This window comes from Centropristis striata, chromosome 20 (genome assembly GCF_030273125.1).
Source record: "Centropristis striata isolate RG_2023a ecotype Rhode Island chromosome 20, C.striata_1.0, whole genome shotgun sequence".
Lineage (NCBI taxonomy): Eukaryota > Metazoa > Chordata > Actinopteri > Perciformes > Serranidae > Centropristis > Centropristis striata.
In genome coordinates this window covers 21,360,122-21,385,785 of record NC_081536.1, presented here as the reverse complement: position 1 = coordinate 21,385,785, position 25,664 = coordinate 21,360,122, and the positions used below count along the sequence as shown (strand labels likewise).

The following is a 25,664-nucleotide window of genomic DNA, read 5'->3' as shown; positions in this document are numbered from 1 at the left end:
GGGAAAAAGGTTGGGAACTACTAGTCCAACAATACAGAAGAGATATTCAATTTGTTGTCATATTTATATTTAAGATTAAATGTAAAATAAAAAGCATCCACTACACAAAATGAGACCATCAAAACACATTTTTTGTCTGTTAATTGTGCAGGTTGGACAGAAAGTGTTTATTATTATTAAGCATTAATTCAGTTTCACATTCATTTTTGTTTAATTTTACCACTTATAAGGTCGGCTACCTTTGTTTCTAATACTTGGGAAACACATCAGGATGCTTATTCGTTTAATATTATGTGCAATCTCTGTTGCCACTATAGTTTCTTGGCTTTTTCTTCTTCCAATAAAAAGGTGTAAGCCTATTTGGGTTAGGCATATTATTTATTGCTGACACAATAATAATAAACAGCTCTAAATAAAAGCATGCATTTTTCAGACCAGTGCTCTAAAAGAATATTTAAGACCATAGAGAAAAATAAGTGTAACTCCTGAACCCTGAAACCAAATCATCAAACGTTTTTTTTTCTTACACCACCCTGTTACCCTTCAGAAATAACCACCACAAGAAATCTTTGAGATCCTTCTTTTTAATGTGTTAACCTGTCATCTCATAAATCTGTTACACTTCTGAAACAAAATATAGGCAATTATACAGTATGTAAAACAAACCCATTTTTATTTTACACTATATACATTTCATAACGTGTGCATTGCATTATGAAAACAAAAGACAAAGGTGATGTAATAGCGACAGAACAGAGGAGACTTATAGTGTGTTGTTGTATATTGGGAGGAGACCTGGGATCAGCGTTTATTTTAATCTGCACAAGGTACGATGAGAGCCAGGCAATCCCAGGAAAAACATGTTAATGCTAATTCACTTTTCTGTGACATTCAGAAAATCCACTTCATCTGGTGCCCACATAATTTTAAAACAATCCCTTTGAATTACTTTCACATGTGATTTGACCCAGGAGGAGTTTTTTCAGCACAATGAAAGGCCGTGTTGGCACCTGCTTCAGGGGATTATAGATTAGGTTATTATTATTTATGACAGCAGGAATTAGGAGTCATGGAAGTGACATTCAATCTCACAGAAACATACTTTGTTATTTTGCAAAAGGGAACAGTTCCCTCAAAAAGTAAAACCCCACTGAAGAAATGATATGAGATTTTAAGAATTGTTTATATTGGCCGTTTAGATGTGCAGCTATGATACAGGATGAGAGTTTTGTTGGGCTTGAGAAAAGAGATTTCAAAATTTAGAAGAAAAAAAAAAAACCTTTTAAAAAAACGTCAGTGGAATATCTCATTCACTTTGTCTTTGTGTGTTTTAGTAACTTGGGATTTCTGAACTTCCTCTCATTTACAACTTAGAAAACAAAGACACATTATACGCTGCTGATGGCTGTCTTTAGAATTAGACATTTTCTTTTAATTTAATCTAGGACATAACCACGAGGTAGACTATCTAAACTTGGCCATAAAATTGTTCAATAAGATATTTTGGCATTACATTTAAAAATGTAAAATAAAGGATATTTGACATCAACTAATCCATAATAATTGTAAAGGAATGTGATAGATTTATTTAAAAAAGGAAAAAAATAGATGAACCGTTAAGGAAGAAATAATTAATCTCATCAAATTAAATGAAAAGTGATAATTAGGCTTAATGGCTGAGTTTACTTGGTACTGCTACTGTAATTTTGACACTGAGTGAACAAATTGATAATAAAACATTTTTGCTAAATAACATGATTGTGTGAACAAAAAGTTGCAGCCCTGAAACTATGACACATCTCTATTGATCAGGTGTTGGCTCGAAGCACATATATTAGCATGATGTTGGCTAACTTGCTCGTATGGGGAAGTGATTTGCTTTCAAGGCAATTCAAAACAATTCTGTCATAGATGAAAGCCCATTTCTGTCAGTAACAGAAAAACATATGAAAAAAAGATTCTTTTAATCATTTTGAGAAACTGTCTCAAGATAGTGACTTTTAGTATCACAAAATAATGAGTCAAAATAATAAACTGTCAAAAATAACTCAAGCTAACTTGATATTCTGAAATATTAATTTGTTATACTGATAAAGTTTCTCATTACATTGAGTCACAACTTGAGATATTGAGTCATTATTTTGGAAAAGTTCCTCATTATAATGACTTAAAGGTGCTTTTTATTTTTATTTTTTGTTACATTGACAGGAATGGGCTTCTATAGTTATATGCCCTGAAAGCTGATCACCCCTAGCTGTAACATTTATCCCTTCTGTGGCTGATTTGTGGTAAAATTACAGCAATCACAGTCCTATGAACAGCACCACATACAGGAACAGATCCACTCTAAATGTCTTACATGATTCGATTTGTTTCCAGGTGCAAAGCAACACTCTGCGGCTATTTTACACAAGCAAAGTGTGCACAGGAAATAAAAACAAATAAAATACATCCTCACAATGGATTCAACCTTTGTTTGAGCCGCTTCACCACAATGGTGCAATAAAGCATCAGGAGATGGAATCCACTGAGATGATCCGTTTTAACCCATGGAAACAAGTGAAATAGTGTAGAGATGTTGGTTGGAGGAGGAACATGCTGCCATGTTGGTAAAGTTACATTTAAAGGTTGAGAATATGACAAAATGACGTTACATTCTTTTCTTAAACAGCCCAACATGTCCCTTTTAAAACCACCTTAGTAGTATTCAGTGACACATCTATACAGAGCTGAAATGTTCTCATCCATAAATATAGCTTCAATTTATTCTATAGTCAGCTAGGACAGTTTAAAGCACTGTAATTGTTGCTATTTCTACTGCAATGTCCAACCGGATTTCAGCTTTGTTGGGAATAGGTGTTATGTGGTAAGAATGAACCACCAGATGGCAGCGGAAACAGGATTTCTTGCCACATTAAATACAGAGATATTACTGTGACCATAGTAGTTATCAGTAATAATAATAGCTCTAATAATAGCAATGATACTTGTTCATATGTTGGTTGTTTTAAACTTCTATGGATAATATTAAAAAATGAATGAAAAACTGACTTCTGGAAAATGAATCCAAACGTTTCAGCTCTGTTCAGATCTCAGGTTTAGCGATGGTGTCTCAGTTAAATTCAGCTATAAGTGTTGACGTCCTTGGAAGCAACCTCTAGTGTCACAGCTTGTAAAGACTGGTAGTGTACTGCCACATATAGACTCTCCTACACACCACACAGTGCACATCTACATGCATGTAGTGATCTCTTATACAGATGTCAGCCTTTAAAAAAGTCACAGCAAATAAGGCCGAAGTTTAAAACGTCTGAATATGACTAAAAGGGAATAAACCAATTGGACTTACACAGAAGTTATATTCCCTGCCCTGATTCTGGGCTTTCTGAGAGAAACTCCAGGCTAGTAAAATCAGAAGCTAGCGAAGAAGGAAAGTTAGGCCTTTAGCTCATTTTTTACTGCAGTGAGTGTGTTTAATCTGGCTTAATGTGATCACGTCTGAGCTTTACAGATCTTTTTCAAGCAGTATTTTTGATCAATCTGTTTATCATTTTTGCAGTACCACATGGGACGCTGGTTAGTCAATTTAATTCTGGAAATTCGGCTAATATATACCAGATCTACTGAATAAATATAGATGTTTCTTTCTGTGTAAATCCAGCTCTTTTAGAATAGTTTTTCTTAATATCTGTTGGCCTTGAGCAGAAACACAACTGTCACTTGTTAAAGACCAGATCTGTACATGACGCACTTGTATGTGCATAATCTATGTCTACGCACACACATACACACACACGCACACACACATACACACACACGGTGCATACACACAAGGTCATATATTATTATGACATCACATTTGTTTTTATCAAATACCTTTTTCTCTGTGCAAAATTTTAACACCAGTGGTTCGATAAAAATAAAATAAAAAAGCAAAATAAAAAAAGCTTTCGGATTAAAACAGCATTAAAAAAAAGGAAAAGGAGGAACTTAAATGAGCAGGAAGTTTCGATGGTGATGCATGCAAAACTGAAAAACAAAATGACCAATCGGTGCTGCTTCCTGTGTTCGCTCAGTTCGATCCTGAGCTCCGGATTATTAGAGTAATATCAGATTGCTAAAGCTGTCCACCTGAGGAGACTCCAGGGTGCTCCTGACCCTCGTCACATGATCAGGGAACCAGGAAGGGAATTTACTGCCCCGTCGCTCCTCCGCGCCTGTCTGTCTCTCTGTTTGTCTCCACAGTTGTACAGAGCAACTATACACACGCCTATCTACATGACCAGTCTTTTTAGTGTTCGTCTCTGTCAAAAAAATACTACATTTATATTTACAACAATTAAATAGAGGTCAAATAAGCACTTGTGTGGTGTGGTGACGGGTATCGGAATTCGATGCTAGCAGAGGTGGCAAAGCTTTTTTAGTCGTTTTCTCTTTTTTTTTGTCCTTTTTTAAAAAACAAATAAAACAGGAAAGCCATCCTGGTTGTTAAAGTTACATCATGCCACAATAAATAAAGGTGAAGTTTCAAAATAAAAAAGGCGGAAAGGAAAGAGGAGGAGGAGGGAGAGAAAGGTTTTCTGTGCAAGATGGCTCTTCTGTGAAGCTTTAGCGCAAGTAGCAGTAGTAATAGTAGTATGTGTAGAACTAGTAGTAGAAGTAGTGTTGACGTCAGACTTCTGTGCTGGATGCGGGTTTTTCCCAATGTGCAGTATGCAGGGAAAGGTGGGATGGTATCAGGAAGGACTCTGGGTTGAAGTCGCTGGACTAAGGTGCAGATTCCCTCGGCTATCTCCACCCAAACTGGCCTCAGACCAGCAGTTTAAAACCCTCCCCCTGTCAGAAACGGCTCCACAAGCCGCTGCCCTACTACAACACTAATACACATGTAATGCTGCGGTGCATTTTAAACGTCTGCAACTGGGAATCCACATCTGCACCCACAAACGGCTCGTCTCCCAGTTACACAGGAGGTTGGGTGGGTTAGCGGTAAGGTTGGGCTGAGTGTGTCTCCTGGTTGCTTCACTCCCTTGTTTGCATTAGTGGTAGGCTGTTTAGAGAGAGTGTGTTTATGTGCGGATGTGTGTTTGTGTGTGTCTCAGTAGCTGTTTTCGTGGCCTGCCAGGATGTAGAGGTTGCTGTGGGCTGTAGGGTTGTCTGTGGGCCTGCTCTCCAGCACCACCACCCTGCAACACAACACACACAGAACAAATCAGTCGTTATTTCCCCTTTAAATGTCAGGCAAAAAGAACAGCCTGCTTCTGGCAGAAAAATACAATGAATAAAATAAAGTATGAAGGCAGGATTTATTGTAGCAATATGTACAGACAGCCAGCAACCCACACAGGATATGGTCCAAGCCTGTAAAAGCCCTGTTATTTGGAAAAAAGGCAGCAGAGGGAGATGACTTGCTCTGACAGTAAACCCTTCACATAGTACACTCTGTTTACCCTGAGGAAAACTGTGGGAAAGCTGTTAATACTGTTTTTAGAGGGACCCAAAGGCTCACACTTTCACACATCATAACTTATCTTGGGGGACTCAGCTGCTTAGCAATGAGAAAATAAACACCAAAATTATCAAGTCTATAGAAAAGCAGTTATTCATAGCTCAAAACAACTACATTTTGTGCAGATTTTTCTACACAAATCTGACACAATTTAACTTTTTATTTTTCCAATTGTGTGACATTATCCATGTCAGACTATCAAACCAGACAAAGGTGATTTTGGTGTCTATGTTGTCATGACTAAACAGGTAAAACTTTGCCAAATCTCCCCCAGACACCCTTTCTTTCCCCTCACACCCTCTTAAAGCTTCGGATCAGTAAGACAGAAAGAGGCAGTGTTTTGAGCTGGCATAATCAGCGAGCAGTGAGTGTACCTGGGCAGAGTGAGACCTCTGTCCTCAGCATCTGGATCTCTACAGTCGGCAGTGATAAGACATCAGAGAGTATGTTAGACCTAAGTGTGTGTGTGTAATGTGTATGAAATGAGAAAGTGTGTGTTGATGCGTGTTCTCACCTGTCTGATCCCAGTAGTCTGAAGATGCGTGTGCTGTCAGAGATCTCCTGGGTAATCTGATGAATATATAAGGGAAGAGAGAAAAATAGACAAAGATCAAAACTGGCCGGTGAAAATGTCCTAATGAGGAATGCTAACTACATTTAATGATAAAATAAGCAAGTTTAGGCTTAATTCCCTGTTATTGGGTGTGACTACAAGGCAAGCTTGTGTGAGGCATTCTAGTGTGCAGACACCGGGCTAGAAGGTTTTGGGGACAATGATGGGCAAATGATTGGGGCAAACACATACAGAGACACTTGGTATCGATCTCACCTCATTGGTCTTGAAACTGCGTCCCTGCATGCCATGCCTCCAGAAGGCCAGTACACTGTCTTGGAGACAAACTGCAGAGAAACAAAAACAATAAGACTGGCTGTCTGCGAGGTACAAATGAAGTTATTATAAATACACTTAAAGATAAGCATGTCAATTCAAGTTACTTTGATTGAAAGAAACAACACTCTTTCAGTTAATGAAAGACATTTGTGGTTATAATGTTCTTCCCTGTTTGTAAGAACTACCTGTCTATATCCAAGCTGTTTTTGTTTTGTTTGTATGCAATTTATTATTATTTTCTTTTTTTGTCTTTATTATTATTATTTTACTCTTGCATATTATTAATATTTTATATTATTATTATTGTTCTAATAATGTATTTTGTTTCCAGTTCTTTGTTTTGTTTAAATAATTAAAAAAAGCAGTTGTGCTGCATAAATGAAAATAGCAAATTCAAATAGCAAATATAATTAAATAAAATAACGAAATTTTGGCCTCCACATATATGTCAGGAGTTATATTTTTGTGACTTTGAATATAATCGCCTTCCCTAAAAATAAAAAAAAATATTTTTTTGCCTAAATGTTCTCTTTATGATGCTGGCCACCTCTGGTAAAATTGCCAGAAAAACTTGAAAAATGACCATTTTTTAAAGAGGGTGTCATTACACAAGTCTGGCTCTCTCTTTTTCTGTACCTGTGGCTTCGATCTGAAAGTTGAAGGTGAGTTCGGCTGACAACTTCCTGCTGGATTTCAACCTGCCCTGGAGGTTCACTATCTTTATACACCCTGTAGAGAGAGAGAGAGAGAGAAAGAAAGGAAGCAGCTGAGTGAAATTCTGTTGCAACAAACTTGTTGAAGCTGCACAGTGCAAATGCACAGATGTGTAAAGATGTGTTACTCACTGTCGAGGCAGACGAGGATAGTGTCCCTTTCTAGCTGAGTGACGTGGATTACACACGTCTGTGGTGTGTCTGCAGAGAGAAAGCATGATTTGGGTCTCCAGGCTTTACACAACAAACTCTCAGAAAAAGTGAAGTGTAGTTAGTTAGTTTGACGTACAGTTCTCACCTGCTTCCGTGAACCAGGAAGAGGTAGAGTTGGGGTTGACCGTGCCGAACCGGACCACCTGGTTGAGTTCGGTGCCTTTACTGACTGCCACACAGATCAGAGGGTAGGTCTGCTCCGGGACCACCAACATCTCAAAGACCTCCAACGGACACGGCAAAGGGAAGTCGATGTTCTGTTGAGGAGATGAAGAGACAGCAGGTAAGAGAGGAAGTTGGTTTAAAGTTTAGAGAATCTGTTCTCTCAGAGGGTACATGACTCAGCAGTATGCTGCTAGAGAAAGAGCCAATGCTTGTGCTTCAGACAGAAATCTCAGGTTTCAGACCAATCTGAAGACTCAATTTCAAACAGTTTTTTCCTACTTGCATGACCACCTGACGCGGCCTTGTGATATATTTCTTTCTAAGGTCATCTGCTCCAGAACCTGAAAGCCTAGATTACTGCCGGCTGGTTGTAAAGAATTTGGTTTAGAAGCTTTTAATGGTGTTTTTTCACCAAAATACTCCATAACAGTCATTCCAGCTGCAACATGCAAAGTGCAGAGACGCCGAGAGCACAAATGTGAAAGACCTGGAATCACAGACTATGATTGTTTTTGAACATTCAAGCGTGTAAACAAGTTCTAGCAGAAACCCAAAACACAAGTATGAACATGAAAATAACATACTCTTCTTACTTCATACTCCTGGGAGTTCTGTAATAAAATGAGCTTCAACAGCAAGTCAGGAAACGCAAATGAGAGGATCAGAGAGTAAAAACTCACCTTGATGAGCATGAACTTCTGCATGGACTCTACCCACTCCAACAGCATGACACTCGACTGAAAGGCTCCACACAGGTACTTATGGCCTGTGTACGGATTACGGACTGCAGGGCAACAACACCAGTTATCAGTAAGTTTTGTAATTTTAAGGTGAAATGTTTGTATCTTGTAAAAACAAAGTACATTTTGTGGTAACATTATGCCACTTTTTCAATGGTTTGTGTGTAGGAATGTAATTGTAAGAGGATAGATTTCAACACGGTTAAAGAAAATCAGTCTCCGAGCCATTAAACCAGGAGTACTACTGGAGTACTCACAAAAAATATAAAATCCTCCTTCACTAAAACTCACCTACGCAGCACTTTTGGCACCCTTTAGTGTCTGGAATTTTATTGGACACTGCAAACTTCCTATAAACAGAAAAAAAAGAAAAAAAAAAGTTGTGTTGAGCTGATTCAAAGTTACATGAATTTCCTGTTTTCGTGGAAAGTAATTACAAGTTTTATGAATAAAAACAGATCACTTCCATCGTCTGCATGATTGATAATTTACCTGGGAATCATCTTGTCAGGCAGCTTGTGTGTGGGAATGGCTACTGGCAACTTCTGTAACTGTCTGGCCTGTTCGAACAGACCGCTCAGACTATGGGAGTACAGCTGAGAGGCTTTTCCTGGAATGGAATAAATAGAACAGATTAGGAAAGGAGAACAGAAAATAAAAGACCAAAAGTATAGAATAAATAATGCTGATGTACAAAAGGTGCTATGAGAACAAATCAATTTAATTAAGACTTCAAAACAAAGTTGTAGCTCACCAGATATGGAAAGAAGACAATTGTTCATGACGTATAACCAAGTACACCGCCGAGGAAAGAGCTGCAGACAGATACAAGAAGAGAGAGAATTAGAATGAAGCAAATTAGCACCTCTATGCAGCTTTTTTAAGTATTATTATTATTATATGTTTGTTATAACAGAAAAAAACATTGTTCCAAAATATGACATTTCTTGCATATACCAATATAAAAGTATAAACCAAAACATTTAAGAGAAAGGAAATTAATTACAACAATTTCAAAAAGGTAGACTAAAAAAATGTTCAAAATTCATTATTTTTTCAGTCTCACCTGTTCCATTGAGGTCTCATGCAGCTCATTAAGGTTTAATGTGTAGATTCCCTCTTCAGCTCCGAATATCAAATACTGGTCTGATTGACACATAGAAACAAACATTTCACCACTTAGAGCAAAGCAGCAGCTCACAATTGACACTGAAAATTTCCTTCAGGAGTTGGGGTGGTAAATTGGTTAACACTGAATCTGGTTTCCTATTGGTTACCTCTGGTGTCGGGATTGATCCAGGAGGTGGCACAGTGGATCTTCAAAGGACAGCCGTTGAACACCTTGGAGAAACATGCACCCATCTGCAAATTGAGGAGACAGATGAACTTGATGCAAGTGATGACCTCTAAAAGATTATTTTCTGTCAATTCTGCAAATTATGATGCCTGACTGTGTTGAGTTTCTACCGAATGTTTATAAAATACATGATTTGCTTGATTTGGAATACGTATATAAATGTTATGTATAATATTCCTTTATTTTCCTCTACAATACCACTCTTAATATCTGTTATTTAAATAAGAGCAGAAAGAGACTTACATGGACTTTGGGTGTAGGGGGAAGGCCATTACTGATTGGCTTCTAGACAGACAGAAAAACACATAAGGTCAGTCAGCACTGGATCATCACATATCCTAATAACACCATGTAAGTGGATCTTGTCACAATTTGAAAAGCAGGGAAATGCTTTTAAATAATTAAGATGAAGATACACATTAAAAAAATCTCAGACTTTGTTGAAGTACCAACATTTTCTACAAATGCTTTAATTTCATGCAGATTAAGTGCTTTGAAACAGTTTTTGCACCTGACATTTTTTTTCCTTTGTGCTACATCATTATGTCTTTCATTACCAATTTTACTGAGCAAATATAGTGAAACCATATTGAAAACATCACATTTAGAATTGGACATGCAGGTCCTGGAGCCACTGCTGCTTACCGGAACGTCCTTCTTGTCTTTCCGTATGGGGACACTAGGGGGCATGGTGGACTGTCTGTCTGCTGGACTGTCCCTCTCCCCAGCACCGTGTGGGTGTGGAGCTGTGTTCAGCCCATTTCCTACAACAACAGAAACAACTCAGTGTGTGAATGACAAACTGGGAGAGAGTGAATGTGTGTGAGGAGCACAGAGAGAAGGAGAGTGTGTGTGAATGTGCAGCTGTGTGTTTGAGCAAAAATGTGAATGAAAAAATTGACTGCAGAACACACTGCGAGCACAGTTCACTCACACTGACACTTTCTCATACATATAGTCAATTTCAATGAGTACAATCTAGTCTGCAGGACTGAAGACAGAGATAAGTTAAACTAAAACAGTAACAAACAAACTACTGGGAGCAGAGAGGGAGGGAAGGAGGGAGCAGGCTAGCAGGAAGAATACAGAGGATCAAATATAGTCTTGAGTGAAGGAAGGTGTTAATGCACCACATATAACCTGCTCCACAAAAGACAATAATGGTCATTTTTAACTGGTAGGTTTGTCTACTCTACCTCTCCAATACTCTGCCAAGTTAATAACAAATCTGCATGTCCTACTCTTACAAAAGTAAAGAGTTGGCTATGAACTATGAACAAAGACTATTCGTGTCATGATTGGGAAAATACCAGTCACATACATGCAGATGCACGATGCAAGTACACCAGTACCCGTCTGTTAAAGGTTTAAAGGAAAATTCCTTTATAAATTCTCATCCTTGTTTTTTCATGCATTTCATATTAATGCTGATTTTTAACCATATTTTCCAATTTGTTTTCTATTCCCAGCTGCAAAAACCATGCTTCACGTCTCCAGAGCAAATTAAGGATGATTCTGAAGAAGGATCCTTTACAAATTGGGATTAAAATAGTTTCGTTTCTGCTTTGCAGTTTTTGTTCCAGTTCAGCTTCCATGTCTCATGTACCAATTGCGAGAGACTAAAAATTTGCCTCAAAAGTTAGTGTAATTGTTTGAACTAGTGTCTTGATGAAAGTGCTTTTCTGATGTTTGATTAATAATAATGATGAGTTATATTTTAGAATTTACATTTATAAAGGAACATAGAAGACCGAATTTAATCAAAGTGTATCAAATACAGAGGCGGAACAAAAACAGAGAAAAAAAAAACTGAACAGAACTTCATTCCTGAATTGTCGTAACACTGTTGTGTATTCTGATCAGCCAGGACAATGTTTTCTCCTCTTCCTTCTTCCTCCTAGGAAGCGAGGGGGAGTGGTAGCAGACTACTAGCTTCTGATTGATTGGATTAAACATCCAATCAGACTTCACAAAAAGATGACAAACACTTATATTAAGCAGGAGCTGATGGACGGAGGAAACTACAAACAAAAGGTTTAAAAGCACGGTTATTAATGGACTCATGGAACAAAGAAATCAGACTACGAGGACTGACTAATGGGAGACCACACAACCAATCGGAGGGGACGACAGGGTCTGCGGAAACTACCAGTCTACCAAGTGGCTGCTCTTACTCGCTTCCTTTTTCTCCTCTTTTTCCTGCTCCTCTTTCACCTCCTTCAGCACCTCCCACGCCTCCTCCAGCTCCTCCTCAGTGTGAGGCGTGTGGAGCCACTCCCAGAAATGCCTAAAGCTCCCATCATCCTCTGGGGCAGAGTTTTCGACGTCCGTGCGCTTGGGGCTCTCGTTACCTAGGCTGCTGCGGCGGTGGGGCGGCAGCTTGGGAGGCGGGGGCCGCGGGGGGACGTTGGAGGCGGGCTTGGCGGGGCTCGCCGTCTCTGGGACTGGACAGCGTTTGATGGTGCCTCCCCCTCCGCCGTCGTCCTCGCTGTGTGATTGGCTATCGTCATGTTTTAGTTGCTGCTGCTGTGGCGGCTGTGACGAGCAGATCGACTTGGGCTGAAGGAGAATACAGAAAAGGCAAATGAGTCGATTCAAGACAACCTTGAAACAAAAAAGACTAAAATGATCTTTGAAAATGAATCTTCAAATGGTAAATCATTAACTATGGCTGATGGATGCGTTGTTCATACCTTGGGAGGAAGGGGAGGTGGGACCTTTGGCCTCATGATAGTGCTTGATTTACTGAAGAATAAGAGGAGAACATTTGATATCTGCTTGAAAGAACACATAAAATTTACTAAAAACTACAGTTTATTACAAACTAGAGCTGCACAATATACAGGACTAGGCTATGGTTTACTTGCCATTTAAATCATAAAAGAAAAGATTCGCTAAGATCACATATTTTAGTATCCATACTTAAAATCAACTTATAATTTTATTTAAACCGTTCTTAAGGAAGTAGATTGGATCATATACAAGGAAACATTATTTAATTTCATTTAAAATCTCACAATAAAAAATAAAAAAAACCTAAACAAAGACCCTAAAATGACAAGTATAAACATAGCCTGAAACTATTTGGCACTGAATCAGACACACTCACTACATACAAAGTGAGATTGGTACACTAGAAACCATTAGGAGCAACTACAGATGGATTATGTGTAAAGTCTCTGAGAATAGCAGCGCTGATACTGGAGAACTGTGAATAAGATCTTTGCCTAAAATACGATGTAAATTTTCCTTAGATTAAATTCCTCAGCTAAATTATGTTTATTTGTACCCATCTTTGTTAAGAATCAGAATAAGAATCATATTTATTGGACAGATATGTGTGCAAATACTAGCAATTCACCTCCAGTTTTACTCTCTCTCTTGTACAAAAAATACACAAATACAAATATTCAATATTTAAAAAATAGGGGAAAAAAGACATTGGAAAAAATATGTACACGATCAGGATGGTGAAAAAATATTAGAAAACTAATAAATATATAATAAAAATATTGACTGCAGACCAGCAGCATATTCACAGAGACTTTATCCATTTGCCTTCTAGACTGCAGGTTATTGAGCCACTTGTTATTGATGGACAGACGAAGAACCAATCAGAGAACACAAATCAGAACAGACAAAGGCTGGGGGCCAATCACAGTGACAACAAGAACAGAAACACCAACAAAAATGAGCCAGAGTGATACAAATGAATGGTGGCGTCACAGATATATGGCCTACCACCTTAATGTAAATTGTAGGAATGAAAACCCCACAGTGACTGATACAGTCTGCACATTCAGGGCTGGGACAGATAAAAAGTTGCACATCTGGGCTTGTAAGGGTAGAATGAAAACAGTGTATTGGAAAATGTGGCGGGTGGCAAATGGTAAAGAACCTGTCAGGCGAGCATTTAAAATATGCTTAAGGAACCATCTATGGGTGCAGAAAGTGGGTAAGCTGGCATCTAAAAGAAAGCAGGTCAGGGTTAGAAATTAACTTTTTTGTCCACCTGCCATTGAGGTTGATGGATCCAAAATCTACCAGCCATTCAATAAATTAAGTGAAGCAAATACAGCAGCCACTTGCATATTTTACCAGCATTTGTCTGGTGGCTGGTGTTTATTTCCAACCCTAAAGCAGGCTAATTTCTAACACAGTCTATTGGCCATACACTGCAGCAAAGAAAGGGAGAAGGAGATTTTTATTCTGACACACTAGCTACAGAATGATAATTTTGTTTTTTGCTAAAAGCTAAATGCAATGTCAATGGAACTCTTAAATCATTGAGCTTGGAGTGGCTGCTTGATTCTGCAACAAAGTTCAGCCAAACTAAAGGTTTGGTTATGATTTAACTTTTGATGGTGAATTGCAGCCAGATAATTAACATGTTAGCCATTAAACATGAACTTATTCAACATTTTACAGCCAGGAACTGCTGCTCCGATTCCACCTTACACTGTTATTGATTGTAATCCATTTCGGATTTTCTATTTTTGCAGTCATTGTACTGCATGTGTGCTAAGAACTGAGGCCTTCCTGACTGCAGGGGAAAATATATGACTAGAAAGAACGTTCTGGTCTGAGCCGACATTTGGCTTTTACACAAAGAGGGATGAGGCTGGACGCCAAAAATACAGTTTTATAGAAGCAGGAGAAGACAGCGTGAATGCACACACACGCACACACAAAAACACACACAGCAAGGGGGCACACAGATGGCGATGCAAGTAGAGAAAAAAACAACAGCAAATAAGATGTCAAGGTCAGGAGGATCAGTTATCTGCACCGAAACTACACCCAGAGCAGCTAAAAATATATAAAAATATAAAAAACTGTTGTTCACTGAGAAGTTTACCCATAGAAGCAAAATTTAGCAATAAGTGAACGATTAAAAAAAACAAAAAACTTTCTATATTACCAGCTTCCAGGTGAGTTTTTAGGGTTAGGGTTACTGTTAGTAGCTATTAAACTTCACACAAGACAGTAGTAATGGCACAGAAAACACAAACACAGGTGGCGTATGTGGCGTGATGGTGGGGTGTGCTGCATAGAAATGCGTTGATGAAACTGTGGCAAAGACAGGAAGCCTTCCTCCTTGTAATACTCCTCTTCCTCATCCTTTCCTCTTTGAGAAGACAGAGGAATGGATGGGGAAAGAAGTAGAGATGGCGGGACAAGGAGGGAGAGGCTTCCAGACTGGGAGAGAACTTACTGAGTGTGAGTTTCATCATCATCTGCACCATCATCATCCTCATCATCATCATCCCCTAAGTGTGCCACATGGCCCCTGGGAGAGGAGGTGAAGATAGGGAAGGGTGGGAAGGTGGGTAAGGAAGGAGAAGGGGGGGAGAATAGAAATAGAGGCAGGGAGAGATTAGGGGAGCAAGCAAAGGAGGTAGGATGACAACAGGAGGAGGAAGAGGATGGAGGAAGAAGGGACAGGGGAGGGAGATCTGAGTGAAGCTTCATCCACAAACTACCTCTAACCCGTGAACCCTGGGCAGATCTGAAAGGACTGGACACATCCAAACAAAAAGGAATTCTTCTTTTCCTATTGCAACAACAAAAATCACTAAATCCGTTTTCCATCATACAACCAGAAACCAGTCACAACATACTGACTCTCAACTGTACTGTTTAAACCTGTACAGTCCTTACAGATCTACACAGCAGACTTTACCTCTGATCAGTCAATTCACAGCAGCTTAACTGTTAATTATCAATTACTTAGCTCAATATTTGACTGGCTTACATTAAAGATATACAGATTTTCTGTGTCATTAGTATATTTAATCATGTTTCAGTAAAACACTTTACTGTTTTCCAACTGATTGTCGTCAAACATAAAGTAAACATTACTGCAGTTACTTCTTCTTTGCTATTCTTTTTATAGGAAAAGATTTTCAACTGTGTGTGTGACCAGCTTTTGAGTTGTTGTTACAAGTTTTTTTTGGGATCAAATATTTCTTGAGACCAAGCCATTATTTAAACATTGGCTTTTATTTTAGAATTTACAGGAATAACAGAGTCTGTCTATGAGAAACTTTTCAAGATTGTTTCTATTCAGAAAATTCAAAGTGAATATAATATACATTTTTGTCAGCTATAACCTCCCAATTCCATGCCACATACAGTACAATAATCTTTTTCTTGTAAAACACAAAAACTAGAAAACTCCATGGTCAGACACTTAACTACCAGACCTGGCACTCCTTTACACTAAGACACTAAGCTGTAAGGACGATAAAATGTCAAAGACTAAAACAAGATCACGGTAATCTACTCGACTACTACGACCATCTCTGTCCACCAAGGGAGACAAAAAAGGACAAAAACCGGGAGCAACTCAACTTAAATAAACTACATATCAAGTATGTAGCCAAACAGCCTTTCAGAACAGAATCATTTTCATTTTTCTAGATCATATGTTAAGCATTTCTTCAGCAGACCTAGCTTTTACAAAAAGAGGATTTCCAGAACATTTGTTGTATCAGATTTTCTCAGAAATTAGCAAAGCACGCTGATCATCATCATCTTTGGCCGCAAGAAATAAAGTCTCCACAGACCTGCCAATAAAACTGCTAAGGACACCCACTGCAGCTTTGGCTTAAAAACTGCATAAACACGTGCATGTGTGTGTGTCTGAACGCACACATGAGAGTGTGTGTGTGAGTGTGTGTGTGTAAGCCATGCTCTGCAGGAAGCTCCTATGAAAGCACAGCGTTCTCCTGATGACATCAAAGCGTGAAGCAAGCCGCAGAGGAAAAATAAAACCCAGAAGAATCCAAAATGCTGAGAGCAGCGACAGCCTGAAGTCATTATGACAGTGTTAGTTGCGTGTGATTGGCCCGATTAGTCCTGCCGTTACCAATGATTGGCTGATGGGTGGGCGTGGTTAGAACACCAGCGAATCAAAAAGGCCCAGAGTGAATCAAGATATGAGAGAGGGCGGACTTACCTCTGCTGCAGCTCCTCTTCCACAGATTTGAGAAGACTCCTGCGTGTTAGACAAATAGAGAGAAAAGCATGAATGAGAGAAAGAAAAATACTTTTATCTAGATGTGCCTGAGAAGTTATTTGCCCTGATCTGAACCTGAGCATTCTGCTCACAAAGCACACTTAAAAGCAAAAAGTTCACACAAACACACAGCTCACGGAACATCCTCAAGCTGCAATTATGAATAAATCATCAAACCTACAGCCTACAGAAAACTCGCCCTAATATTCTGGCTCTCCTGCAACTGTAGATGAAAGAACAGCATCAGAGAGATAAAGAATAAAGGTGTGCAAAGAGAAATCAAAAGTGACTCACTTGTTTCCTCCAAGCAGACTTGGTGAATCGCGTCCATACTCCAACTGCAAGTCCTACAAGACATACAAACAACATTAATACTGTGACAAAACAATATTTAAAAAGGTTTTTTTTACTGTATTTGATTTCTCCCGGGACAAAAACAGGGTTCAATATCATGGCCAAGTGCCACAATAATTCACATTGAAACAGCCACTACACCTGAAACCCTGTTTAATAGTCGCATTACTGAAGGGGCTGCTACTGTAGCAGCTGCGGTGACTTAGAGAAATAATAATAATTTCCCCAGGAAAACCTAATTTTATTCATAACCATAGACACACACAGATGTACATAGTTAGTGTATGGCTAACTCTATGTGTAACATTTTTAAAGATAATGGCTTTGCGCAACAAGCATGCAGAAGGAAACACACATACAACAAATATCACACACACACACACAGACACAGACACACACACACACACACACACACACACACACACACACACACACACACAAAAAGAGGCCTTGTAGCTCTGGTCAACTACAGGGCAGAAGAGGTTAGAGAACAGATAAGCAGCAGTGTACGGAAGAGAGACGCAGAGAGAAATACCAAAAAAAATATCACCAGACGTTAAAAGATCAAGTGTGTATATTTGGAAATTTTGATATAAAAAGTGCAAACTATTGTGAGGAATAAATGAGTTCAAACCCATGTGTGCTCACCAAGAGTCCTTGAGCAAGGCACTGCATATTAGCTCAATAACCGAATCTGGCCTCGGGGCTGTGACGGTATGGCCCGCCGACCCCCAGCCCTTAATTCACCAAGTGAGACATGAAAGTATGCAGGCTTTACGGTTGGTTTTCCCTGTTGTTTCTCTCTTGCCTCTTTGTGCTACATGCTCGTTGAATGAGAGTCTGTTGTTGAGTACTCTCCCATAGCCTGGCCTATCTCTACTACAGACTTTATTATACAGTCTATGATTTCCACACTTTTGTTTCAGCGCTGGGCAGTGGCTTAAACTGGATTGCGTGCTGCGTTTGGGTGCAACTCGGCCACCAGAGCTCTCATCTGTTCTTCAGAAGCAGACCATTAAATTAGCTATATAAAAAGGAAAAATTGTCAATCTTTGCCAAAAAAAAAAAAAGAAAAACCTCTGATGTACCTAGTCAATCGCTGGACTAATTGGACCGATTCATCTTTTATTGATTTTTTTTTAGTTTTGAAAATTTTAATATTTTTGGAGTGTAAGGAAAACCGAGAGGTGTGGTTAAAGGTTATGGAATATCATGGGAAAACGGTTTCCTACAAAAAGGGGTAGATACTTAACAAGTGGTGTCCACTTGTTCCTACTCCTTTACGGACATTCAATGTTTATTTGGGAAATATTTTGTTTAATGTGATTTTGCTAAATTTCTGCATAAAACTGTACTGTCATTCTTTTTTTTGTTTTTATTAGATTTTATTTTGTCATAATAGTTTTTTATGAGTAGTATAAATATTCTTTTTTGTTTTTAATATGTTTGAATAAAGAAAGATAAATCAACCAATCAATCAATAACAGGAGATTGACCCGAAAGAAATAACTGCGGTGATGATGGTGATGACCTCATCACTGCATTAGTGTCACATGACCGCAGTGTTGCAGTTTTGCGATTGCCGTCACAGCCCTACCGCCAACTTCTGTGTGTTTAATCTGTCTTACACAAAATTCATATCTAAGACACACCAAAACAAGATTTAAAATCTGATTTGATTGACTGTAATGTGTGTGTGTGTGTTGTGTATGTATATCTGAAAACAACAAAAAGAACAACACCATCACCAAGGACTCGTATGACCGTGACAACTACAACACCAGTTAGTGAGGCAAAAGCCAAGGCTAGAACAAGAAGAACAAAATGAACATTAACAGATGGACGGACCAGAATAGATGGAACAAAACTGTGAAAAGGAACAAAAATACATGTTGGACATGAGGCAGCCAAAACAATCAGCACTCTGGAAAATGAAAAATAAATAATAAAAGACAGACAGCGAGGGCTCAGGAAGCAACAGAGCCAAAAGGAAGGCCAAGGACTTGTCCTTTTGAAAACACATTTGAGAATGAAAGAAATAGGGAGAGTAAGACGGAGGTAAAAAAAAAAGAAAAAAAAAAAAGAAAAAAGAAGGCATATGGTTAAATAAATGAGGACAGATTAAAAAGAAAAAGAAAAAAGGCCAATGTGGGTGGACAGAGGGAGAGCCGAAAGAGAGAGAGACGGATAGAAAGAGTACTACCAGATTAGATCTCGCGGTATAGTAGAGCTCCTCAACACAGTCCAGATAGGGCTCAGATTCACACTGGTCAGCAAGACAGAGCGAGAGAGACCTCAGTTAATACATTAACCTGGACTGATGGAGGGGAATGGGGGGTTGTTGGGAACTGAGACACTGATGCAAGAGAGGAGGAGGAGGATGATGAATGAAAAATGGATTAAGGCCTAAATGGGCTCTGAAGTCTGAGAATCAGCGAGACAGAGGAGGAGGAGATACTGGAATATTAATCTGAGGAGAAGAGGGGTTGAATCTGGGATCAGGTAGAGGGAGGAGTGGAGTAAACTGGTGGAGATGTGAGTTAAAGATCAGCAAAACTGAGGAGGAGAGACATTAAAAACTTAATGCAACCCTGATTCCAAAAAAGTTGACATGCCGTGCAAAACATAAATATAAACAGAATGCATCAAATTCAGAATAAGTGCGTGTTTTTAGAAAAAACTAAATCTTTCCAGTTTCAGATATCTTGATTTTATACTGTATTGAATTGAATGTAGGTCACAAAGTAAATTAGCATTCTGTTTTTATAACTTCTTCACAGCACCCCAACCTTTTTGTAATCGTGGTTGTATAAACAGTAAATGTTATGAAGCCTAAAAAATATAACATAAATATACATAATAGCCTCCTTCAGTAAACAGCTGAGACAATAGTGGCCTCTGTCTTATCCCAGTGGTGTGACTGGTATCATTTCTTTGAATTAAGACCACATGCTACCTTAATCCAGGTTCCCGAACGTTGCTATGGGCGTGTTTATTTTTTGTTTAGTATTGCACAAGAGGTTAAATAGCTGAAAGTCACTCCAGTCATTGACTCTTTGCACCTCCTTTGAGCAGAGATGCCTTGAAAAGCTGCAGCTAATCAGTAATTATGTTATCAATAATATATAACAATATTGCTGTGGTTATGAAATATTGATTTTAAAAAGCTATACATAGCACCATAGACTTGAACTGACACATCTAAGAAGGGTTAAAAACCACACTGGTCAGCAAGACAGAGAGAGACCCCATGTTATTATATTACTGTCAAGGAGAGGGTAGGAACTGAAGGACAAATGTAGGTGAATGTTGCGAAGAGCTACACTGGTGACTAGGGTTCATAACATGGTATTTTGGACTGATAAATGGATGGAGAGGAAAGACGGAGGTATTTTAGGATGGGTTTTCGTAGCCCACTTGAAGGGAAGAATAAAAGGGAGTTTGTGGAAAAAGTGGAAGTGGATAGAAAAAGTGGGAGGGAGTGGGGGAGCGGAAGACTTTAACAAGACTCTGTGATTGTGCGTGAACCCTGCACCATCCCATTTGTCCACAGGCAAACACTCCTTTCAGCCATATTACAAGTGATGGGCCGTAGCAGAACCAGCTCTAGTTTCTAGAACTTAACAAGCAACTACGGCTCAAACAATTCTCTCTTTTTGAAGGCCAAAAAAATCCATATAACCTCTATTTATGCCAAAATCCACCATGTATAATGCAACTATTTTCATGCCAACAAAAAGAAGGATACTACTGTCCATATATTTCTGTCTATGCTGGTCGATATGTGTCCTCTATGTGGACACACTATAGAAAGAAAGCTAATATTAGTGTTTTACAGTTCACAGTTCCAGTTGTGCCCCTGTTGAAGGCTGCAGTCTGGCTGTAAGACAGTGTCGACATGATACCAAAGAGAAAAGGGAGACAGGTACTGTCCTTTCTGCTGCTTATTAAGGTCTGATCCCAAAGCTTTCCAGGCCAGGTAGAACACATTATCCCTGCAGCATGTTCTGCCACAGTGAGGCATGCAGGAGGCCTGTACCACCTATACTGGAGCCTTGTACAGCAAAGGAGCAGTGATTCTACTCTGACCTCTTTCGATGCATCTGAGCTCCACACCCTGACCCTAACAGCGAGCCCTATTCTGACTCACAGGATGTAGACTGTGCTTATGGGCTTCCCACTGGCTGCCTAATACGATGGAATTCTCCTCCTTTCTGCCATCTGTGTGGTACCGTTTGTATTTCAGGATACACCGACGGTGCCCTTGCAAACAACTCTTTCTTCCCTAACTGCAGAATTATGTTCGGTTCAGCAAAACCCTAGCACAGGTCCAAAAAGAAGTGTAGAGATCTGGCTAGGAGAGCCCAGACACTCTGATCTCATCCCTACCAGCTAAAAGATTTCTGAACCATTCTTAAAATGCCTCTATTTTGAAACTACCAGAGTGAACTATGTGGATGGGCTTCATATTTGGTTCAACACAGAGTGACAACAACATGAATCGGTCGGGGTGCTCCCTGTGAGTAGGTAGAGATCAGCCATGCTGGTACTTGTGATGTGATAACCACACAAACATACACTCATTCTCCCTTTCACACCCCCACTCATACAAGCATTTACCACAGCTAATAACTCACCGGTTCATGATGAGGTTCTGTCTCCTTTCTCAATGGAGGGTCAAACTTCACCTGACCAACTGAGAAAGATGAAGTAAGAGACAGAAGGGATGAAAACAGAGAAAAAACAACAGAGGGGATGGTGTGAGACTGGTGAATACAATAAATGCAGGGAGTTAGAAAGTTCTGGTTACAAAATGGATTTGTTCACGTGGAACTTTTTGCATGAACTCACAGTTAATCTCTGACAGCGTCTTTCCCTCCCTGGCGCTCCTGCTGGTGGAACGAATACGATGAGGAACAGAGACTGGAGACTATCGGGAAAGAAAAAAAGACACACACACACACACACACACACACAGAGTCAAAAAGCTGTTCAAAGAATATACGTGGTCCTTGAAGAGATTACAATAGGCTTAAAAAAAACATGATCCCTCTGCTATTTCCTGTGGGTGGGATTTGATGACACAGCAAAACAGCCAGCCACACTCTGCAACCAGACAACCAAAACATAGCAACACAGTCCACGGAAAACACAAACCTTCCCTGGCAGCAACATCAACATTTCCCCTTAGTGTTGACACTGTCCTCATGAGTCCCTGGATGATATCATACCCTCTGTACATATATGATAGACTGCCATACAGTGCCTTGACCACATATTTCTTAATGCAGGTGACCCATGTGGCAAACAGCTGATCAAAACATGCTATCAACTGACCTGCACTCTAACCCATCCTGTATCCATTCAAATACACTGAGTCAACTACTGAATGTGATGCTAGTCGCTGATTTCCTAAGAAATAAAAGACAGCCAAGTATTGTTTCATAACCATTGTGTTTGTGTTTACACAATACAAATGGTGATTCACAAATGACTGCACAGAGACACTGTATTTCCAAACTCTTCTGGACTTTATGTCTTCAGTATTTAGTCTTAAACTAATTCTTGGAGAAAAGCTAAAAACACTACAAACCATGCTTGTAAAACACTGGAAAAAGACAAACCAAGATTATGCAAAAATGCATTTATCAGAGCTACATTTGTAGCGCAGATCCACGAGTAGATTTGTCAATTTACAACCACATCTTCATTGTTCATCATAACACACAAGTCATGGTTAGTACCTGTAACGGCAAAGGCAGATGAAGATGGCTTCCATAACTGACATATCTGAGTAATCCCCACTCCTTTTCTGTACCACTAAAACATTCTATAAACAAAGCACGATGTCAACCTTATTTGTTTGCAAATGCAATTTGACCTGAATGTGGTTTGCATGCATGGCACTAAAAAGTGCTATAATGTCACACTTTGGGAGCCATCTTCATGAATTGAGCCATTTCTTTGTTGGCCACAGAACTAGAATGAAAAGAGTGGACATTTAGTGATCTGCTGTTGTTAAGCCAAGATGGCGTAATACTTTCATGGAAGAGAGCATTGGTTTGGTGTGTCTCTATGAAATTGTATTATTAGTTACAGCCACAAAGTTCAGAGTTGGCAAATGTTTTCATTCACTTTCTTGTGAGAGTTAGATGAGAAGATTGAGACCACTTGTGTCAATATGAAGCTACTGCCAGCAGGCACGGTGATTTAGCGCAGGATAAAGACTGAAAACAGCTTACCTGAAATTGTCCAAAGGGAATAAAATCAGTACATAATCTCTGCAAGAACCACAATTTGTTGTTTTGACACGATGATTTTGTAATGCTTTTGTGAAACGAGTTCTGTTCCGGTTTGCACACCAAATTTGGAAATAGAGATGGTTTTGAAATAAATCCGTTGGTTTCTTGTTCTAACTAAACACATTTCTTGATCTGAAGTGGACGTTTCACACTCTGAGGGCATACAATGGTCTAATTAATGTTTTTTTTTCTGGGTAGAATCAAATATATGTTATAACGGGACAAAAGCTTGCAGGTATTCACTGTGATCCACCGTATTGCTACTATGGTTTACTTCTTTTATGCAATATGCAAAACCCTCCATTTATGAAGCATCCTTGATTACAACAGTTACACTCCAACCTAGTGGAAATGTGGGCTGGTTTGCTAGAAAGCACCATGTTTCCAAGAATCCTGAATGAAACCAGTGAAGGACCCCGAGATAATTTGGTGGAAAAGAGCTTCTGAGTGAGTATTAGGTGCTGGAAGGCAGATTTTGTTCACTGGCTGTTGAGTCCCCAGACATGAGAGTAATATCGACATTCTCATATAACTCTATCTCAGAGAAAGTGAATTTTCCAACCACAAAAACAACCCTACAGCCTATATTATTCAATCATATAATTGTTATCTTATTGTAGAAAAATAACCACGCTCACTGATAAAAACAGAAAATCATGAGTGTTAAATGCAAGTGCTCCCTGGCATGAAATCCACTTTCTATTCATTCAGTTCTGTGGTCCTCCTCCCAATGAAAAGAACAACAGTATGTTTGTTAGCATGACATCACTGCAGACACTGCAGCCCAAACTGGTACCTTCCTACGGGCCGCAAAACGAGGTGCACGTCGAGCACCGGGGCTTATGGGTAGGAAATGACCCCTGTACTTAAACTGAGAGGGAGGTAGAAGATGGGGAATGGGGAGAAGAAGATAGGAGGAATAAAGGAAGGGAGAAGGAAGGAGAAGAGAAAGGTAGAGAGAAAGGAGAAGTGCTACAAGGAGGAAGAGAAGAAGAAAGAAGAAGAAGAAAAATAAGAAGAAGAAGAAAAGAGAACATGAAAGCAAAGAAGAGTGAAATGAGAAAGAAAGAGGATAAAAGAGTGCAGAGAATGTAAGGAAAAGAGAGCGGGTGAAGGGGAAGGACAAAGAGCAGAAAGATGAGTCACATGTGCCAGGCAGAAGAAGGACTGAGGTTGTGCAGGGTGAATGGTGGTTGGTGAAGAAGGAACATCATGTGAGGAGAGAAGGGCACGATTTGAAGAAAAAAAAAAAGAATGCCAGCAAAAATATAATCACTTTTCTGTTGACCTGTCTGCAAGTTTGATGACACTTTTGTTTTGGAAGCAAAACCTGAGAAGGTCAAAGGTTACCTCTGGCTCCGGGTCGTCGTCATCAAAGTCATTGAAGGTGCTGTGGTCGGGGTTGTTGGCTTTGTCCAGCAGCTCTATTGCCAGCGTCCTGCTGAGCGGCTGGGACACAAAGGGGTGCTGGAGGACAGCAGAGAGAGCAGGAGCTGTGTTAAGGTTCTTTATTTTTCTCCATTTGATCAATTTAATCTAATGTAATTGAATAATGTAATCAAATAACACAAATGGATATAAAGTATTCTAGTATGAGGTACTGTGACAGATGTTTAGTGTTTCCTGTATTAAAGCTTATCAGAGCTGTCATACAGAAGATTAACATTGCCCCCATTAAGCCATGACTAATTTCTGTGGCATTAGTGAGAATGAATTTAACAGCCAACACCTTCTGATTAAACATTGTCACAAGTGGATTTTATGCCTTGTTTACATTCTGCAGTGGTGTTGATCCAGTTTATGTAACACACATTAAGAATTTGGCCACCAGAAGCACACACAGATATATACGACACAGTCATCTGGGAATTTTTTTTTTTTAAAATACATAACGCGCCACTGTAGGAAAAGTTAATACACAAAAAAAGCATAATAAGATGTATTGTTAATGTGTTGTTGTGGTGCTCACCTGCAGCAGTTTCTCAGCTGTGGGCCTCTTCTTTGGGTTCTTTGTGAGGGCTAGTTTGACAAAATGGTGGAAGTTGTTTGTCCTGTCATCCAACAAAGTGAGGAAAATACATTAAAAAAAAGGGTTAATCTCTCAGTCTTGGAACAGGCGAGGCACAGATTTGACAGAATTCGGTCATTTTAATTGTAAATGACTGACAATAGTAAAGACAGACAAGTGAGGGAGACATAGAAATGATGGACAGGGTAGTCTCTTACCACTTGACTTTATCTTTCAACTTAGGAGGCTGGAAATTACTCTTGGTCATTAAGAAGAGAGCCCTGCACAAAAAAGACAGACACAGATTAGACCTCAAGTCTTTACAGTAGAGTACTGACTCATGAGGAGAAAGAGCCACAAGCCACATGGTTACACTGACAAGGAACTACC

General features: G+C 39.3%; 1 protein-coding gene across 8 annotated transcripts in view; it reads right to left on the bottom strand.

Annotated features, from left to right (window-relative positions):
• Positions 1–578: 578 nt before the first annotated feature.
• The window catches only part of LOC131993157 (mitogen-activated protein kinase kinase kinase kinase 3-like), a 42,144-nt gene continuing 17,058 nt past the window's right edge, over positions 579–25,664 (bottom strand). Inside the window, exons 10-34 of one of the 8 annotated variants that reach the window (XM_059358917.1) lie at positions 25,493–25,555; positions 25,236–25,317; positions 24,617–24,733; positions 21,816–21,894; positions 21,602–21,660; positions 19,168–19,230; positions 16,905–16,957; positions 16,551–16,589; positions 14,805–14,879; positions 12,283–12,334; positions 11,764–12,148; positions 10,235–10,353; positions 9,833–9,874; positions 9,510–9,594; positions 9,299–9,378; positions 8,987–9,047; positions 8,725–8,842; positions 8,524–8,582; positions 8,173–8,276; positions 7,413–7,584; positions 7,247–7,315; positions 7,038–7,130; positions 6,339–6,409; positions 6,024–6,079; positions 579–5,186 (exon numbers count right to left, since the gene is read on the bottom strand). In XM_059358917.1, coding sequence (XP_059214900.1) covers positions 5,099–5,186; positions 6,024–6,079; positions 6,339–6,409; positions 7,038–7,130; positions 7,247–7,315; positions 7,413–7,584; positions 8,173–8,276; positions 8,524–8,582; positions 8,725–8,842; positions 8,987–9,047; positions 9,299–9,378; positions 9,510–9,594; positions 9,833–9,874; positions 10,235–10,353; positions 11,764–12,148; positions 12,283–12,334; positions 14,805–14,879; positions 16,551–16,589; positions 16,905–16,957; positions 19,168–19,230; positions 21,602–21,660; positions 21,816–21,894; positions 24,617–24,733; positions 25,236–25,317; positions 25,493–25,555 — 2,284 coding nt within the window. In that variant the 3' untranslated portion in view covers positions 579–5,098. Of the gene's footprint in view, positions 5,187–6,023; positions 6,080–6,338; positions 6,410–7,037; positions 7,131–7,246; positions 7,316–7,403; positions 7,585–8,172; positions 8,277–8,523; positions 8,583–8,724; positions 8,843–8,986; positions 9,048–9,298; positions 9,379–9,509; positions 9,595–9,832; positions 9,875–10,234; positions 10,354–11,763; positions 12,149–12,282; positions 12,335–14,804; positions 14,880–16,550; positions 16,590–16,904; positions 16,958–19,167; positions 19,231–21,601; positions 21,661–21,815; positions 21,895–24,616; positions 24,734–25,235; positions 25,318–25,492; positions 25,556–25,664 lie in introns of all 8 variants that reach the window. The other 7 variants (XM_059358916.1, XM_059358923.1, XM_059358922.1 and 4 more) reach the window with 7 other exon arrangements.